This window comes from Sturnira hondurensis, unplaced genomic scaffold (assembly GCF_014824575.4).
Source record: "Sturnira hondurensis isolate 20B ecotype Veracruz unplaced genomic scaffold, ASM1482457v3 Scaffold0004136, whole genome shotgun sequence".
In the NCBI taxonomy this organism is placed as follows: Eukaryota; Metazoa; Chordata; class Mammalia; order Chiroptera; family Phyllostomidae; genus Sturnira; species Sturnira hondurensis.
This window is the reverse complement of record NW_028076767.1, coordinates 44,947,484-44,966,933: the sequence shown is the minus strand read 5'-3', so window position 1 is coordinate 44,966,933 and position 19,450 is coordinate 44,947,484. Positions and strand designations below refer to the sequence as shown.

Genomic DNA, 19,450 nt, shown 5'->3' with positions numbered 1-19,450 from the left:
CAATAGTTTTTGACCAAAAATGACAGGACCCCATGTCCCACCCTCCTTGTGTACCCAGTTTAGCTCTAAGTGACTTTTCCTGTTTCCCTGGATGAAAAAGTCCTCAAAGGGAAACATTTTGCTGATATAGAAGAGGTGAAACTAAAAATGGCAGAAACACTAAAAGGCATAAAAATTGAGGAGTTCAAAAACTGTTTTGAGCAGTGGAAAAAATGTCTTGATAGGTGTATTGCATCAAATGGAGAGTACTTGAAGGTGACTGAAGTTTAAACATGTAAAATAAATACACAATTTTTTATAAATAAATTTTGATTTTTTGGGTTCCCCCTTCTCTTTACTTACAAAGGACTTTTATAGACTTTTGGGAGCCTGTAGACCTAATGGAATGTAGCCTTTGTGCTCCCTGTATTTAATTATCCATGTGGTTTGTGGCAGTTCACCTACTTGATTCTTAGTTTCCCTGTCTATAAGTGAGAGGAGATAAAAGAGAGAAAAATTAGCCTGTGTAATAAACTCTGTGTTTTTTTCAGTTCTGACACCTTAATTTTGTGAGCCAACCTCACAAAATTATTTATGTACATTTCTGTGGCTTGCACTTATATTTGTTTTTCTGGCTATTTTATACTTGTTAATCATCATTGAACTTTAACTCTGAGGTTTAGGAACAAATAAGAGATGAAGTTATGACTAGGTTGAGTTTTAATTGATGTAGGGCATAAAAAACATGAAGGATTAAATATTAACATAAGAGAATTTAGTCTGATATGACCCTGTCATATCTGCTAGTTATTTGGAAAGTGACGAGTTTGAATTGAAGGTTGAGTTCGAGTGATTAAAGACGTAGGTTATATTCTTTGAGTTTGAACACTTAGTTTTGTTTATGCTTATTCCTGTGTTCTTTAAGCATTATATATGGCTTTCTTATTTGAGGAGGGAAGAGTTAAGTGTAAGTGTCACTGATTCCTTATGAATGATTTCAGTGAATATTGCTATAAGTATGTTCAGGAGCCATTCTGGAAAGCTAACTCACATATAAATTTCCAAAAGAGGAAACTGTATAAAGGATTTAAAAACTTTAGAGTATATGTTTGAATTGAGTATCTTAAACTAACACTGGACAGGATGTCAGGTTAATACTGTCAGATTAGGTTATACAATATTTTGAAAAGATTGTTCAATATAACATGATTTTATGAAGATTGAATTTAGGTGACTTCTTTGTCCAATTTATGTAATTTTTATTTTACTAGGCAAGTCTTGCTGAAATCCACAGCAATATGTGGGTAAGAAATGGTCTACAAATCAAAGGACAAGCCATGACCTATGTTCAGTCTCATTTCTGTAATTCCATGATTGATCCTGACATTTACCTATTACAGGTAAGCTGACTTGATAATGCAGATGTTGTACTTTAGAAGTGTCTCATTTGTACCCACAGGATTCTAATTTATGGAGGTGGCTAAATGGCAACACGGAGAGGTCATTGCTTTTAAAGGAATTTATCGCTTCATTTCCTAGTAGAAGGGGGCATGCCACATGGTTCAGGACCAGAGGGGAAGCATTAGATTTATTCAGGAGACAGAGGCAGGAGTGAAGGGAAATGCTGGGACAGTGACTTGGTTTTGTGATGTTTCCACAGGAAAGGCAAGTCAGGAGAAACACTTTAGGATTGTCTAGTTTGAATAATTTTGGTGGGTTTTGGGGCATAGGAGCTGTCCCCAGCTATCTGGTACCTGGTCCAGTATTGATTTAGGGTAGGGGGAATATTGGCGTGGTGTGTGAGAGTTAGGTAAAAGGGGTGATTGACTTGCATATAAGAGGCTGGCTCCTAAGTAAGTTGTTTACTATATTTAGGAATTAGCTCTCTCTGAGCGGGGTAGTCTCTCCCTGAGTTTGTAAGGTCTCCTCAAGATTTCAGAACATCGTAAGATACAGAAAATTAAAAAAAAACACGATTGATATAAGAAGTAAAACTGAATATTGAGAAATAATGTGTGTGGGTTTTATGGTTTTGTTTTTTTTTGCCTTTTAAAGGTTTGTGCTTCTAGACTTGACCCAGATTATTTTATTTCATCTGTTTTTGAAAGGTAAGCCTAATTTTATTAAGATAGATATTAGGAAGTATTTGAGATTTAAGTTATTTTGTTTTAACATTCAAAAACTCTGTCTCAAATATTTCTTACAGATTTAAGGTGGTGGATTTGTTGACAATGGCATCACAACATCAAAACACAGTCCTTGACGCGGAGCACGAGAGATCAATGTTAGAAGGCGCTCTTACATTTCTTGTGATTCTTTTGAGTCTTCGTTTACATTTAGGTAAAAAACACTAATACTGGTACTTGGGTATTGACTATGCTCTTCCCTTTCCTCTCCCTCCCAGTGTTAGTAACTGGCTTATGGATAAAAGAAAGCAATGTAGACATAGTTAATCAGTGTGTCAAACTTGATATATTATACAATTAATACTCCTTTTAGAATATCCTTTAAAAAGCCTTAATTTAAGGATACTATAAATTGTAGGGTAGTTGAAATGCAGTTATATTTAAGGAATTGCATTCTTTGCTCTTTAATTTTGGACTCATCTGGTTTTTGGTAAAACAGCTTAATAAAATGTGTGATAAGTTTCTTTATCGTTTATATATATTCAGATTTATTAATTCTGTTTTTAATTATTTTAGGAATGTCTGATGATGAGATTCTCAGGGCAGAGATGGTAGCCCAGCTGTGTATGAATGACAGGACACATAGTTCACTGCTGGACCTCATATCCTTTTAAAAGTTTAATTTTCTGATAGTTGTAGGAGCTAAATAATAAGTAAGTTTTATGGATTAAAGACATGTCACTTTTTTGATTAAAATTTTTTTGAAGTTGTAAAACAGTATGGAAAAAAGAACTCCAGTTGTTTGTTCAACTGGACGTTCAGGGCTAGTGGCAGATGTTTTGCTTCTAATTGTTGCTTCCCAGGGATCTCTCTTGTCAGACTTGCCTTAGACCTCAGGACTGATGGCTCTGGGCTCCCAGGGGCACGTGTAACCTTCTGAGACAGCGTTAGTGACAGAAAGCTGGACACTATGGAAAAGGCAGCTTAGGTCTACTTTATCTTATAACCTGGCTGGAATTCATGGTCAAAATTTAGAGAATTATAATAATATTATAATTATTATTACCAGGGTTTTAAAAATTCTAAGGAGTTTTTCTTAGCATTCAGCTTTAAATCAAGAGATTTTTAAGGGCAAAGATTAATGTTCACAAACTCTGAAAACATATGGTTCCTTGTACAGGACTGAGAATGCAATATACACATTATTTTTTGTTATTGTTAATAGTATTTTAGGTGAAGAGCACATTATCTTGTGAAAAAATTTTTTTGTAAATTTTTTACTACATTTTATATATTGTGAATATGTTTGGAATAATGTGCTACAATTTTGTAAAATAACTCCTAATCGAATGCCTGTTTGATAACTGAAGCTTTTCATAAGAAGCATCAATTTGATATTGTTTGATGCTTTTTTGAAAAAGATTTTACTTATTTATTTTTAGAGAGGAAGTCAGGGAGAAAGAGAGGGAGAGAAACATTAATGCACAGTTGTCTCTCATGTGCCTGCCACTGGGGACCTGGCCTGCAACCCAGGCAATGTGCCCCGACTGAGAACCGAACCAGAGACCCTCTGTTTCACAGACTGGTGCTCAATCCACTGAGCCACACCAGCCAGGGCTGATGCTTCCTTTCTTAAGAAAATATTTTATTTATTTATTTATTTTTAGAGAAGGGGAAGGGAGGAAGAAAGAGATGGAAAGAAACATTGATGTGAGAGAGAAACATTAATGGGTTGCCTCTCATTTGTGCCCTGTTTGGGACCAAACCCACCAAGGCATGTGCCCTGGCCAGGAATTGAACCAGTGACCTTTTGCTTTGTGGGACAGTACCCAACCAACTGAGCCACATCAGTCAGGGGTGATAATTTCTTTTAACAATGATATACGGTGTATCAGTGCTGAGCAGAAGAGCAAAAGCATTCTCTGTAACTTTGAATTTAAAAGAATTGTATACTTGAATGTGAAAATAGTGGGAAAAAATCTGTAGTTTTTTTGTTTCTATATTTAAAATTTTTTCTTAGTATCTTTTTATTTTGAGGATGATATTTTGTGTTTTTGGAAACACAACCTTTACTCAGAAAAAACTTGGTTAATTTTTAGTCTACTCTCAATTTCTAAGGAAAAGTACATTTGCAAAATGATATATGGAAATTAATTTTTTACATTTTATTTTTACTTTTCTGAAATTTGATTAATTTGCAGTGGGGGTGGTAATATAATTGGGAACAGTTCATCATATAGCTTATTAGTAGGCTTCTAGATTTAAAATATTTTAAAAATTCACAATAAGAAGTAATCAAATTGTTTATGTAATTCTCTTGAGGCCAACTTTGTATATTACAGACAATTACTCTGCCTTTTTTTAAAAACAAAAACAGATACCAGGGTACCTTGGTAAGTTTATAAAGCTGGCTTTTAGTTACAATTTTTTTCTTTTTCTTCTTTTTAGTTATATTTTATTTATAAGTCACACATCTACAAGGAAAAACTATGAAGTAAAAAGTAAGTGATGAATACTTTGTGAAAACGTTAACACAAAGAATGGCAGTGTGTGTGACAAACAGTATGATTTTTTTTCTTGACACATACATCATATTCCAGAAAATCCAAATCCCAAAAGTGGCATTATTCCAGGCAGTTACAGCTTTGAATCAGTTTTATCAGCTGTAGCTGATTTTAAGGCTCCTGTTTTTGAACCTGGAGGTTCTATGCAACAAGGAATGTATACTCCTAAAGGTACGTTTATATACATAAACAGTCTTCAGTATCAGTTTTTCTGAAGGTGAGTTGTGCATACTGAAATAAAACATTTCAGGCAATATTTTGCCTTATATTTTTAAGCTTTGGGTTTTTCTTCAACTTTCTTATATAAATGTATGCTTGTCTTTTATGGTATACAGTGTATTGCTTCTATGTATAAAGCTCTGGCTTTATATTACAAGAAGGATTCTTGAATGACTCTGAGTTATAAAAGGAACTCTATATATGAACTATATCTAGTTCATTTTTGTTAGTGAACGAACTGTAAGTAAACCACAAATTATAAAACAAAATATATAGTTAAAAACATTTTGAGACTTACAGTTAAGATGGAGGTATAGGTAAACATGCTTCAACTCTTTGCACAACTACAGCAAAAATTACAACTAGACTACAAAGCAAATATTACCCAGAATCGTCAGATAATCAAGGTGTGTAGAAGTCTGATAACCAAGGATTTAAAGAAGCCACATTCATCCAATGGGTAGGAGGGTCGGAGACCGGGAGAGGTGAAGAGGTGCAGGGAGGCACAGAGATGTGGGGTGGCACAGAGAGGGTTTCCACATTCACATGCGGTAGATAAAAGTCAGCAGGGTTACCTTAGGAGGAAGGGATCCCGGCCCCAGACCAGATCACACGGCCCAGGGTTCCAACACCAGAAAGGTAAGTCCCTATAACTTATGGCTGGAAAAACCAGTGGGGGTTGGGGCAGCAGAAGAAACCACTATATTCGCAGGAGACTCCACTTGAAATAAGTGAGACTTGTCTCCTGGTCTACGATTGTCTTAGGACTTATGCATACCCACCCACTCCGGGATTCAGCACCAGGGCAACAGCTGGAAGAGCACCAGTGGCAGGGAGAAAGTGAAGAGTCTGACAACAGGGCAAGTGCTGGGAGACAGCCTCCTACTGGGCAAAACACTAGAGGCCAGGCAGTGGCATTGTCCCCTCTCTGAGCCCTCACCTACATAGCCACAGAGTGGCGACACAGGTTGTCCTGGCCTGGAAATTACCTAAGGCTCTGTCCCACACAATTTACAGATGCCTTTTCTACAATAGGCCAAGCTACTAAGACAGGGAGTCAAAACATCTCTACTTAATACATAGAAACAGACACAGGGAAGCTGCCAAATTGAGGAGACAAAAAAAAATATGGTCCAAATGAAACTGTGGAGCAAAACTCCAGAAAAAGAACTAAGCAAAATGGAGATAGCCAATCAATCAGATGCAGAGTTCAAAATATTGGTTATGAGGATGCTCAAAGAACTCATTGGGTACTGCAACAGTGGAAAAAAGACTCAGATAAGAAATGAAGGTTGCATTAAATGAAATAAAGAAAAAGCTACAGGGAACCAACAGTGGAGGGGATGAAGCCAAGAATCAGATCAATGATTTGAAACATAAGAAAAAAAGCATTCAGTCATAACAGCAAGAAGAAAAAAGAATTTAAAAAAATGAGGATAGACTAAGGAACCTCTGGGACATCTCCAAATGAACCAATATCCAGGTTATAGGAGTATTAGAGAAGAGGAAGGGCAAGAAATTGAAAACTTATTTGAAAAATAAGGAAGGAAAACTTCCCCAATTTGATGAAGGAAATAGACATGCAAGTCTAGGAAGCACAGAGAGTCCCAAACAAGTTGGACCCAAAGAGGGCCACACCAAGATACATCATAACTAAAATGCCAAAGTTTAAAGATAAAGAGAGAGTCTTAAAAGCACCAAGAGAAAAGCAGATGGTTACCTACAAAGGAGTGCCCATAAGACTGTCAGCTGATTTCTCAAAGAAACTTGTAGGATAGAAGTATTCAAAGAGGTGAAAAGCAAGGAGCTACAATCTAGATTACTGTCCCCAGCAAAGCTATCATTTAGAATGGAAGGGCAGAAAAATATTTCCCAGTTAAGATTAAATTATAGGAGTTCATCATCACTGAGCTATTATATGAAATGTTAAATGTTAAATGTTTTGTCTTTTTTATCAAAACTATGAACATTAAAATGACAACAAATTTACAACTGCATCTAAAAACCAAACTAAACAAAGAACCAGAACAGGAACAGAATCATAGGTATGGAGATCATTTGCAGAGTTAAAAGTTGGAAGGGGGAAGGATGAGAATGGGGGAAAAGATGCAGGGATTAAGCAGTACAAATTGGTAGGTACAAAACAGACAGGGGGAAGTTAAGAACAATTTAGGAGAAGTAAAAGAATTTATATGCACGACCCATGGACGTGAACTAAGGATAGGGATTGCTGAAGGGAGTTAGGGGCACCAGGAGGACGGGGGCAAAGGGGAGAAATTGGGACAAGTGTAATAGCATAATCAATAAAATGCATTAAGAACCTTTTGAGTGTATTTGCCTTCTAATTTGATTTGGACATGGTTTTCACTACCCAAGTTTTAATTTGAAACAGTTGAAATTAAAACTTGTGTAGAATGCTGAAACATTTTCTTACATTTTGATCCTATATAAGTAGGTAGAATCTTTTTTCCTTGACTGGTTGGTTTTCTAAGATTTTCCCTTTAGATTCATAGATGACATGTTTGACGAGAGCCAGAAGTAGATGAAGTCTTGATTCATAGTCTTTTTTTTTTTTTACTTTGACATTTTCACTAATGTAAGTTAACATTTTGAGGGAATAGCAGTTGTATGCTTCTTGATCTCCTCAACACTTGTCTGAACAAAAAACTGATGCCCACTTTGAAGTTGTAAAGAGCATGTACTGTGTTTGGCAAAACACAGCAAAATAAATCTTATTGTGGGAATTTTTCAGGAGTTCTCAAAAGTATAAAGAACATTCCAGAGTCTGCTTGGAATATATTCCATTAAAGGAGAGAAGCAGTTTTTCTTTGTTGTAGAGAGCATTTTGTATCTAAAATTCAGGTAAATGTTTGAGTGGAATGGTGTTCTTGCAGTGCTTATTAAAGTGGGGTGAGGAATAGTCTGTCAGACTCATTTGTGGTCCTTTTTGAAAACATAGTTTCCTGTGCCTTAGCCCAGATCTGCTCTCATTAGGATCTCTGGGAATGGATTCTGGGAATATATTTTTTTGAACAACCTCTATAATATGAATGTCACACACAATAAAGTTTTAGACACTCAGATGGAGCTCTGGGCATTTGAAGATGAGAGTCAAGAATTTGGATGACACTGTAAAAGTCCTAGAGGAGGCCCTAGGGAGGAAAATCTCAGATATTCCACACAGCAATATTTTCACTGACATGTCCCCTAGAGCAAGGGACATAAAGGAAAGAATAAACAAATGGGACTTCATCAAACTTAAAAGCTTCTGCATGGCTAGAGAAAACATCAGCAAAATGAAAAGAGTACCAACTGTATGTGAGAATATATTTGCAAGCGATACCTCGGACAAATGTTTGATCTCCAAAATATATAAAAAATTCACATGACTCCTCTCTAGGAAGACAAACAGCCCAATTAAAAAATGGGCAAAGAACCTGAACACACACTTCTCCAAGGAGGACATACAGAAGGCGCAGAGACATATGAAAGGATGCTCAGCATCACTAGCCATCAGAGATGCAAATTAAAACCACAGTGAGATACCACTTCTCACCAGTCAGAATGGCCATCATAACCAAATCAACAAGCAACAAGTGCTGGCGAGGATGTGGAGAAAAGGGAACCCTAGTACACATTGGTGGGAATGCAGACTGGTCCAGCCACTATGGAAAACAGTATGGAATTTCCTCAGAAAACTGAAAATGGAGCTGCTTTTTGACTTGGCAATTCCACTGCTGGGATTATACCCTAAGAACCCTGAAACACCAATCCAAAATGACTTGTGAACCCCAATGTTCATAGCAACACAATTTACAATAGCCAAGTGCTGGAAGTAACCTGTGTGCCCATCAGTAAATGAGTGAATGAAAAAACTGTGGAATACTATGGAAACTTTACACAATGGAATACTATGCAGCAGAAAGAAAGGAGGAGCTCCTACCCTTTGCGACAGCATGGATGGATCTGGAAAGCATTATGCTAAGTGAAATAATCCAGGCAGTGAAGACAAGTACCATAAGATCTCACCTATGAGTGGAACTTAATCAACAAAACAAACAAGCAAGCAAAATATAACCAGAGACATTGAAATACAGAATAAACTGGAGGTGGGAGGAGATATCGGGGGGATAAGAAGGAAGAGTTGTCACGGAATATGTAAAAGACATGGACATAGCCAAAGAGGCATAGGATCAAGGGTGTGTGAGGTGGGGATAGCTGGGGTGGGGGGATTGGTGGGAGGAAAATGGAGACAACTGTACTTGAACAGTAATAAAAAAAAGAAAAAAATAGTAATGGAAAAAATACAATAAAATTATTTAAAAATAAAAATAAAATAATTTGAGTGTTACATTTAAATGTATTACTGAATTATGTTAAGTAGTGTGATGTTGAGAAAATCATTTTACCTTTGGATTTGGTTTATTTGTGAAATGAATGGTTTTTAAACTTTTCAGAAGTGATTAAATAAACCTTTTTTAATTTGGGGGAACTAACCCTTAAGTGTATGTGTTGCACAAAACGCAGCCCTACTTTGGTTAAAGTGTGTGTGGGCAGTGGACATAGCTTCTTGGCTGTTTTGCCATTTCCTTTCCCCCAAAGTGGCCCCTATTAAAACCTCTGGCAGTTCAGCTCCAGTGGGACACTGCTTGAAGCCTGCTGAACTAGTTAAGTGCTCAGGTTTTCTTTCATTGCTATGGTTTTATAATTCTGATGAAAGCCTTGGCATTTTCATTTTATAAATTAATGGAGTTAAAGTGAAGGACAATAAGTGGTAATAGAAAATAATAACAAAAGTCTTTGTCTTTGTGAAGGGCTATCTTAAAGATTTTAAACCATACTTATGATAATTTATGATGAATAGCATGTTACTTGAAAATAGGGACAATTGTTAAAAGATTTTTTTATGCCAGAAAGTTGAAATTATTTGTAGGGAGAAGCTTAAGCTTCTTACTATGTTTTCAAATGTTGAGAATTCTGCTGGAGAGAGTGAGAGGCCAACAAAGTTAATCTAGGAAAGGGGTAGCATTAATAATTTCTAAAATTATTATTCTCAGGCCATATCGTAGATTTTTGCCACATCTAAATACCATTTCCATTATTATATACTTAGCATGCTGAATTTTCTTAAATATGTTTACTTTTTAAACTTTGCCTTATATGCATCATTATTAGTAAGATCATGGGTTTTATTTATAACACAATTTTGTAATACATGTTAATATAATTATGTAATTGCTAAAATAAAAAGCTTTGCACAATTAATATGTAAAATCCTCTCGTACACCACCAGTTGCAAACACAGCGCACATGGGGTAGTGGTTTCTAGTTATGGGGAAGGTGAGAGGTCAGTTACCAACTTCAGTATGTCAGTACTACAACAACTTTCCAAAGTTCAATGCATCGTTTCTTTCTAGTTGACAATTTACAAAAAATCTTCTAATGAACTAAACTTTTATGGTGAGGCATTGTCATGTTATACAACTTTTTGTTCAGTAGTTGTTGCTGAACTGAAGAAAAATAATATTCATAATGATGAAATTATGAATTTTTTGATTTAGGAAATATTAATGACATCAAGCTTATTGGGCAAATATGCCACATTAAACTATCCCACCTTTTAAATTAAAATATACTTAAATGTAATTAGTCATTAGAGATTGACTTTACTTCTGTGAAGTCACTGTTCTGTTTCTACTTTCATTTGAATAATAGCTGAAGTCTGGGATCAGGAGTTTGACCCCGTCATGGTCATTCTTCGAACGGTTTACCGGAGAGACGTGCAGTCTGCAATGGACAGATACACAGCCTTGTAAGTTTGTTCTGTTGATTAGTATGATAACTGATATTTCATATTTATATAGAAAAATTTCAACTATAACAGATGTTGATTATGTTCTCATTAAAGTATGCTCTCAATCTTTAGAGGAGAAAATATTTTAAGATTAAAAATAATCTGGCTGAGATTTGTATTCTCAAGATTTTTGATACAAAATCTGATTTTAATGTAATAAAAATAAAGTTTATAAAATACCATATATTAACATAAATCAAAACAGAAAACTTAGTTACTATTTGACCAGTGGAATTCAGTTTGGTTTTGTGTTGTTCTATTTTAAACCACTAGAGGAGGCACAAGTTAAGAGAATAAAATTGTCAGACATCAGAGATAATGGGTAGCTACAAAACTGTGATGATACTGCTACTAACTGGGGAACTGGCTAAAGTAAAATGAGTATTACTTGTAAATATTTAACAAAGTAGTTTAAAATGTTGATGATTGCAGAAAATAAAGTTTTGAAGGATATCTTTTGAATGAATTCAATTTTTATAGACTACTTTTGATATATTAATTCCATCTATTTTTAAACTTCAGTAATCACTATTATATTTCTGAACATCACAGGTTATCATCTTTTATTTGTGTTTTCCTAAAGTTAAACATTTAAAGAACAAGTTTAAAATGATACAGATGTCTTTAATTTTGAGAAAATATTTGTCTAGATAACTATCAGAGTATAAATGTATTAGGTATAACTGAAACTTCTCTTTTGCCAAGACTTTCTTTGCAATGATAGAGGTATGTTGAATTTAAGATTCATCACAGATACATCTGAAGAAAGTTTGTAGTGCCAAATTTTAGCATACAACCCCCAAAACAAAACAAAAAAGAAGCCCTCGTTTACCCATCAGTGTCTCTCCCTATCTTTTCATGTTCTGTCTGAGGTTCTCTCCTCTCCCTGCTTTCTCAGCGATGTCTTTCTGTGCTGATCATGTGGTTTTGTAACTGTGTGTTTGCTTGTAGGCTTTTACTAGACTCTGTTCCTTGAGGGAAGATAATTTTATCTGTGTATCTCTTTTATATCTTCATTAATTCTCTTAGTGCTGGCACATAGTAGGCATTCAGAATATATTTGTTGAATAAATAATTTGAGTGATTCACATTGAAAAGTGAAAAGATAGGTGGGAGTAAGCACTTGCATGCGAAAACCTAATATGGCCTTTATAAGTACTGTTGTCTTAGGTGGCACTGCCTATCAGAAGGCAGTGGTAGAGGCTGGTCATTTGAGCATCCATAAGAACTGAAAGAATAGTACATTTTATTATTCTCTTTTACTTTGTAATAAATAGAAATTTGGACTGGGATTGGGCTGAAACTTTCAAAGCCTTGAAAGTCACTAAACACTTCCCGTAATCAGTTTAAAAGGGGAAATTTAATTTAACAATGTACATTTATTGAATGCTTACTTATATGCTAGGCCTCTGTAAAGCAAACAATTGCATCTTTTATTTTTCACATAGCAGACTTTTGGTTGAGCTTGTTTGGACCTGTGCAATTTAAAATTTATGTGCAATCTATTATATTTATCTAATAACATTTTGTGTAAAGTAAATGTGTTTCAATGTAAAAGTTAAATTTTTTTGAAATTTATTTTTATGTGAAATTAACATCTGTTTTCTTTATATCTTTTATTTGCTGTATCATTTGACTGTATCATGGGTTGTTTAGGTTCTTATTAGAGCACAACTAGGAAAATAACCCTAAATTATGAGATTTAAATTTCTTGGCTATTGGTCATTTTTGGGGGGGTTTAAAGGACAAAGAGTAGTTAAACTGATTTTTTCTGAGTGTGATCTTTTTATATGCGAGAAGGTAGTAGAAAGATGTTTTGAAGAATAATAGTGAAACATGACTGGATAAATTAGAACTATTATGTCCTCAGAATCTAGCTTAGTACTAGGCAATTTGTAGGTAATCAGTAATTGCTAAATGAATGAAAGGTAAATTTCTTTAAATTTTTGTGCTGAGAATTTAAGTGAAAATAAACCATTTGCTTTATGTAGTGTTTAAATGTTTAGAATCTTAGGATTGTATTGCTGAAAAAGGCCTTTGGGATCTTTTATCCAGGTTCTATAAAGTATTTCGGGGCCATCATTGGAAAATGGGTTCTGCAATAGTCAGAGAAGACCTAAGAGCCTGGTGGTGTGACTCATCCTGCCCACCCTACTCATCCCAACTAGTAATTCCCCTTAAAGGGCAGGTCAGCTTCTAAAGGGAAAACAAAACAAACCAACTCTTGGAAAACCATTCATTCAATTCACTGTTTTATTTTACCTTTGAAGGTGTTGTGGCCTTGAGAAGTTCAGTGAAATATATTTGTCAGTTGCTCTGTTAGAACCATTGTCTAGGCCATTTCCAAAAGACAAACATGATTTTTATACAGTGGCTGTTTTAAATCCATCCAGAAAGGAAATTTTCTAAACTATAATTTCTGATATTTTTGTTGCTTCCCATCTCCCATCTTGAAGGTTAATGGCTGCTGGCCCATGTATGAAAGTATAATGTATGAGTTTATATATATCATTTTTGTCTCAAACTAATCAATAATTAGGTGTTGGTTTGAGTCACTTAAATTGTTTTTTGCTGTCATGTAGCTTTTCATTTGCATTATTCCATTAATGCTTTTGAAAAGAGCAATCAAATTGATGTATTACCTGCTGCTTTATACAGATATATAACCTTTATGTTGAAACACTTTATTAACGTGGGTGCTGCATATTTAGGGGCTAGTGCTTAAAGCAAACAAGAAACAAAAACTAAAAATTGCTTCTCTGTGCTAAACAAAATAAAATAGTTGAAATATTTTACCATAAACTATTGGGATTATTTTGACAATTACACTTATATGTAGCTACTAAATTATTATATAGAAACTATTATTGTTTTAAAAAAGACTTTATTTATTTACTTTTCAGAGGGAGGGGGAGGGAGAAAGAGAGGGAGAAAGAAATATCAGTGTGTGAGAGGTTCATTGATCAGTTGCCTCTCACAAACCCCCAACTAGGGAACCTGGCCCATAACCCAGGCATGTGCCCTGACTGGGAATGGATCCTGTAACTTTTTGGTTCACAGGCTGGTACTCAATCCACTGAGCCGCACCGGCCAGGCAGAGCAGAAACCTTTTTTTAAATGAGAACAATTTCATGGGGTCTTTTTGAGTCATATATGCAACTCATTTGCTTTGGTAGTTAATTTTTTAAAAAGTTTTTGAGGCTCTCCTTCTACCTACAAAATACTTGTTTAAGTGGAGTTTTGTGTTGTTTAGTGCCTAGCTTCCATGTTAGAGGCATTCTTCAGTTATCTGTTAATTCTGGCTGCTTGTTATGAAGAGCTTTCTCAAGTGCCTTGGTGGAACTTGTACATTTTGAGCTTTAATTTTGGGGTGATTTGGACATGGTGTTTTAAAATGTCTACTGGGGGGGTTGGGTTATATTTTAGTTAATTTCTAGTTTTATTTGCTTTGTGATGAGTGGTTGTGGTCTGTATATTAATTCTTTTTGTGTTTGTTGAGATTTGCTATGCACCTAATTATTTTGTCAGTTTTTGTAAATCTTCTAAGTGCACCTAAAATTATATGTATTCTCTCATTTGTCTTTGGTTCAAGCTTGTTAACTGTGTTGTTAAAAATCTGTAAAGTTCTTACCAGTTTACTTTTCTTGGGCTCTCTGTTAGAATTATGTTAATATCCTTTATTATGGTTGTAGATTTGTCAATTTCTCTGTGTGATTCTTTCAACTTTTACCTTTTGTATTTTGAGTCTGCTGTTGTTGCATACAAGTTAATAATTATTATCTTCTTATTTTAAGGAAGAGAAAAATAAGAATTCTTATTTTTCTAACACAGAAGAGACAGACAAACTCTTATTTCTCTTTGGGAGTTTCATTGAGGGTAAAGCTTTTCAAAGATCTTAGCTTTATGTGGGGGCTCAGTTCCACCTCTGAGCCTTGTCGTGCAGGTTGAACACCTTGACATCTGCTGGCTCGAAGACTTAAAAACCACCGATAAACACGGTGTTAGTGCTTGTGAATTTTTGTCCTGGTCCCTGGGGAACTCTACTTTCTTTTTTGTGACTTCAGATATGCCTTCAAAAGGTTATGTTTTATATTTTATCCAGCTTTTCCTGCTGTAGTCGGAAAATTTTTAGGTAATCTATTTTGTTCAGTTGTTGCAATTAGAGAATTGTTTTTGTTTAGCTCTTTATGTTGTATTCTTTCTGTTTTCCTTTGTTAACATTTTCCTATTTGTATTTTTATTTAGTTTTCAACTCTCTCTACTCATTTTTATCCATTATGAAAGGCAATAATAATGTTCATTGTGGGGAGAATAGATGTCCATTTGGCATTTTTAAGCAATTTGATTAAAAATAGTGCTGCATAGCTCTGGCTGGTGTGGCTCAGTTGGTTGGAGCATCTATCCCATAACCCATAGGTGGCAAACACAAGGTCGTGTGACGAATCTGGCCCTCCACCTTGTTTTATCAGGCCCAGCACCTTGTTTCTATCTGGTGGCAGCACTGAGCTCCTTGCCCCAGTTAAGGAGTGATTACATTTATACAGTCCAAGGGCAAAAATTACATTTGGCCCTTTGAAGGCAACTGCAAGGCTGATGTGGCCCCTGGTGAAAATGAATTTGATACCCCTGCTATAAACCTAAAGTTTGAGGGTTTGAATCCCGGTCAGGGCATATGCCTAGGTTGTGGGTTTGGACCCCCAGTCTGAGCTCATACAAGAGGCAGCCAATTGATGTTTCTCTCTCACATCGATGTTTCTCTCTCCCCACGTCTATCCCTTCTCTTCAAAATCAATGAGTATGTCCTTGGGTGAGGATTAAAAAATAGTACTGCATATAAAAATGTGACAAAGATTAGTGCCTATAAATCACTGTTTAAACTACAGCTTAATCTTGCACCTACCATCTAAAGTTAGTTTTGTTTTATTTTTACAGTTTAAAACAGAGTGGAAAATTCCCCGGAAATCCCTGGCCTCCCTATAAGAAAAGGACGCCACTCCATCCCAGCTATAAAGGTCTCATGAGACTTTTGCACTGTAAAACTTTACACATTGTGCTATTCACTCTGCTTTACAAGGTACAGTAGTAATTTGAATAGAGTGGCAGAATTTATTTCCATAATTTTCAAACAAAAGTGCTAAAGGATAATATTTACATAAAAGTACCATTTATAAAGCAAAGTGTATTAATCTATTTGAGATGTGTGAGGGTATGTTATGAACACATTTGTGTGAATTCTAAGTTAGAAATAATGGAATAGCTATACCATTCTTTGGGAAACTGTTCACGCTACCCAGTTTTAGATAGGAATATTTATTTATGGTTTCTGTGGGACCAGCAGTGAAATATGGTGAGATTACAGCAGGAATGAAGTGAACACCAGGGACCGGACAACCACCAGTGACACAACTAAGATGATAGCCGTGGGGACCAGTGACCCTGTGTTTCAGGTTGTTCCCTGGGTTTTGCAACTCTGATCAGGAACGCGACATGGAGGGGTCCTGTGTGACATCATTAAGATTTTGCTTTTGTTACATTCTCTAGAAACTCAAAAGATGGCACTTTGACTTTCTTGTAACCTTGATTTTGTTTTGTTGTTGGATCTTCTCACATAGAACTGATTTATTTATTTGGCTAGCATTAATTGTGTACTCAAGTTACATGCATAATTTTGTGGAGTCTGTGTATACTTATATAAAATCGGCATATTTATGATTTAATCTTGGTAAGAGATTAAAGACAAAAGAACTATACTTATGTTATATAGAGAAAATTACTATAGACATTTATAAAGTAATTACAGAAATAATAAACATAATTCAATATAAAAACTATTATTCTTCCTTATTAACATATGAAAAATTAAAAGACATAAAAAGAATAGTAAGCATGTTTGTTATACATATTTCCAGTTATTGCATACACATTTTTTACTTAAGAAAATATATATTAAATTAAGTAGACACTTTTTTCTTAATGTTCATTATGTAATGAAGTTATGTTTCTAGATTTTTGCATCTCCCCATTCTTTTCAGCTCTACCTGTGACCCCACTCGTTTTTCATTTTACTTGTAAAAGTTACTCCTGTTAAGTTTTAGACATGTGCTTCAACAAATACCCTGAATGATTTCTTTTTTTTTTTTCTGAATGATTTCTTTTCATTAATTTTCAAGAAGATTGTTTAGTAAAATGATTTAAAATTTTCTTTATTAAAAAAGTAAAATATTTTTCTTACTAAAAGATATTTGTATTTATTTTACAAATAACAGATATTTTTGAATGTTTACCTAGTACCAGATTTTGCTTCAAATGCTTTATATATACTCATATACATCACTTTGTTTAATTCTTGCAAAAATTTATGAGCAAAAGTTTTATTTTCATTTTTCAGACAGGATAATTGACTTTTAGAGATTAAATAACTAGTTCCGATGGTGAAGTTGAGTACTGTTATAATTAATAAGTAGTAGGTCAATAATTAATGATTAAAAAATTTAAAAGCCTTCAAATGATTTGTATTTTTTCAAGTTATACTTTTCAACCTTTTTATTTGCTTAATGTAAAGACAGTATTTTATTAAAAATAGAGTGGTAGTGATTTAGTTGTTACAAGATTATTTTGAACAAATTTTTAAAAGTCTGAACTTTGTAATAACTTTTCTAATAATAATAGTAATAATAATAATAAAGACTTTTCTAACTGACATTGCATTGGCAGGTCAGCTTCCTAAAAATCAGTGTCACTAAGCCATTTTTTCTCCTGCCATGTTTAAAAACCATTAATATAGAAAACTGTATAATTTTATAATGTCGCCCCCAATAAATTCAGTAAAGAACATTAGTATAAAACATACTAATAAAATTTCCCCAAGAATCATTAAAAAATTTTTGCAGTATCTAACGATTTTTTTTAGCTATTAAGTTACTTATTTCGAGCTGTAAAATGGAAAGTCACACGATTTCAGACCAAAATTTATTAGAATTTAGTTTATAATGTTTTATTTTTCAAGAGGAGGCAGGGTAATAATGATAGGTAATCACTGGAGCCTGAAGCCTGTGTTCTGGTAGTGTTTACACTAGCTGGGTGTGTGGCTGAGCCTTGGTTTCCCCTCTAGAAAGTAGTGGATTTGAAACGATGACGTCTGTTGCCTTCCAGCCGCCCCCCCCCCCACTGCTGCTCTTGCTCCTCCCACCACCTCCACCAGCTGCTATTTGGCGAACACCGATTGCTAGATACTTGTATTAAGCAAATCACACATATTTAGTCATGTAATTTTTACAACAATTCTGGACTATTATTCCAGTTTTAAAGATGAGAGAATTAAGGCCAGTGTCTGTTACTCAAGGTCAAATTGTTAGATATAAACAGAATTTATATAAAAAACATCATGTTTTCAAAAGGTTTTGATAGTCTGTGCTCCTCACCACTCTACCACAAAAAGATGAATGAAAAAGCCTTCTCAGTAGTCAAAATAATCACTAGAAAGTAAATGTATTTAAAATCTTTATTCTTTTAGTCACAGTAGATTATTTCCTAAGTGACTAAGTCCTCTCGAGCCCTCTCAGCCAGTTGGGCGATTTCCATTAGGTTCAGCCTGCGCCCTTCGCTTTCTTCCCTCTGCAGTCTCACCTCCAGCCGACAGTGCCACTCCCTGCAGAACGTTTTCCTCCTGCCCCTTCCATCATTTGGCTAGATGGCTTTTTTACAGTGAGGACAATGTAATAGCTACCAGTCCATTCTCGTTAGTAGTTTGTTGCATCATATCGAATGAGTGCTTGGTATAGTTTAGCCCCGCAATCCTGTGTAAGATGTGTAAGCCTTGTGTTGTGTAATCCATGTATAAGGTCAGGTTTATTGATGCTTCCTGAGAGAAGCCTCTTCCTAAACATTTGCCTTTCTTTTTCCTTTCTCACCCATATGAACCACACACTAACATATACACTTACACAAAATACTCAGGCTCAGAATTTTAATTTTGGAGATAGATTTTAAGAACATTAATGTTCCATAGACATTTATTGTGTTCCCAGATATATGCCAGGTGCTGTGCTAAACACGTTTGCATGAATTATCTATCCTATTTAACAAACTTATTTATCTTATATCCGTGTCATCAGAAGAGTATCAACAAATTAGGATGTAAAATTTTCTTGTTAAATTATTGTTTAGATATTAGTGTATTTATGATAATGGCTTTAGTGGATGGTTTCCTGTGTTAAACTTTAGGATATCAGTGAACTCTTATTTCTAGATATTGTTTAAAATATACGTAATCTTGCAAGAGAAACTGTTTTTTGTTTTAGTTTGTCTTTTCACAAAAATGTAGCTTTACTTACATGTTTGATCATCTTACATATTTTTATATGTTTGTTATTTTTATCCATAACATTAAAGTGTTTGGGGATATTTAAAGAAATATATTTTGTGGGAAAAAGTAATTATGAGGCATTTTTTCCCCCTTTAAAGATTTTGATGGATCATCAAAATCTGTCAGAACATGTACTCTGCATGGTTTTGTACCTGATTGAACTCGGACTCGAAAATGCAGCTGACGAGGAATCAGATGAAGAGGTAAATAGTTCCTTATATTTAAATATTGACATTATACCATGCCTTAATAAAGGTAATATATTATCTTAGAAATATATTTATGAAACCATCATACTTATATATGATCTTCTTGAGAACTACTGGTAAAAGCCCTTTTTGAC

At 34.7% G+C, this 19,450-nt stretch overlaps 1 protein-coding gene across 6 annotated transcripts in view; it reads left to right on the top strand.

Moving 5' to 3' along the window:
- Nucleotides 1-19,450, top strand: part of UBR3 (ubiquitin protein ligase E3 component n-recognin 3) — a 207,497-nt gene that overhangs the window by 81,948 nt on the left and 106,099 nt on the right. For all 6 annotated transcript variants that reach the window (XM_037044489.1, XM_037044488.1, XM_037044493.1 and 3 more), the window contains exons 14-21: nt 1,251-1,379; nt 2,035-2,087; nt 2,186-2,319; nt 2,682-2,767; nt 4,699-4,840; nt 10,604-10,700; nt 15,675-15,816; nt 19,206-19,310. In XM_037044489.1, coding sequence (XP_036900384.1) covers nt 1,251-1,379; nt 2,035-2,087; nt 2,186-2,319; nt 2,682-2,767; nt 4,699-4,840; nt 10,604-10,700; nt 15,675-15,816; nt 19,206-19,310 — 888 coding nt within the window. The remainder of the gene's footprint in view (nt 1-1,250; nt 1,380-2,034; nt 2,088-2,185; nt 2,320-2,681; nt 2,768-4,698; nt 4,841-10,603; nt 10,701-15,674; nt 15,817-19,205; nt 19,311-19,450) is intronic.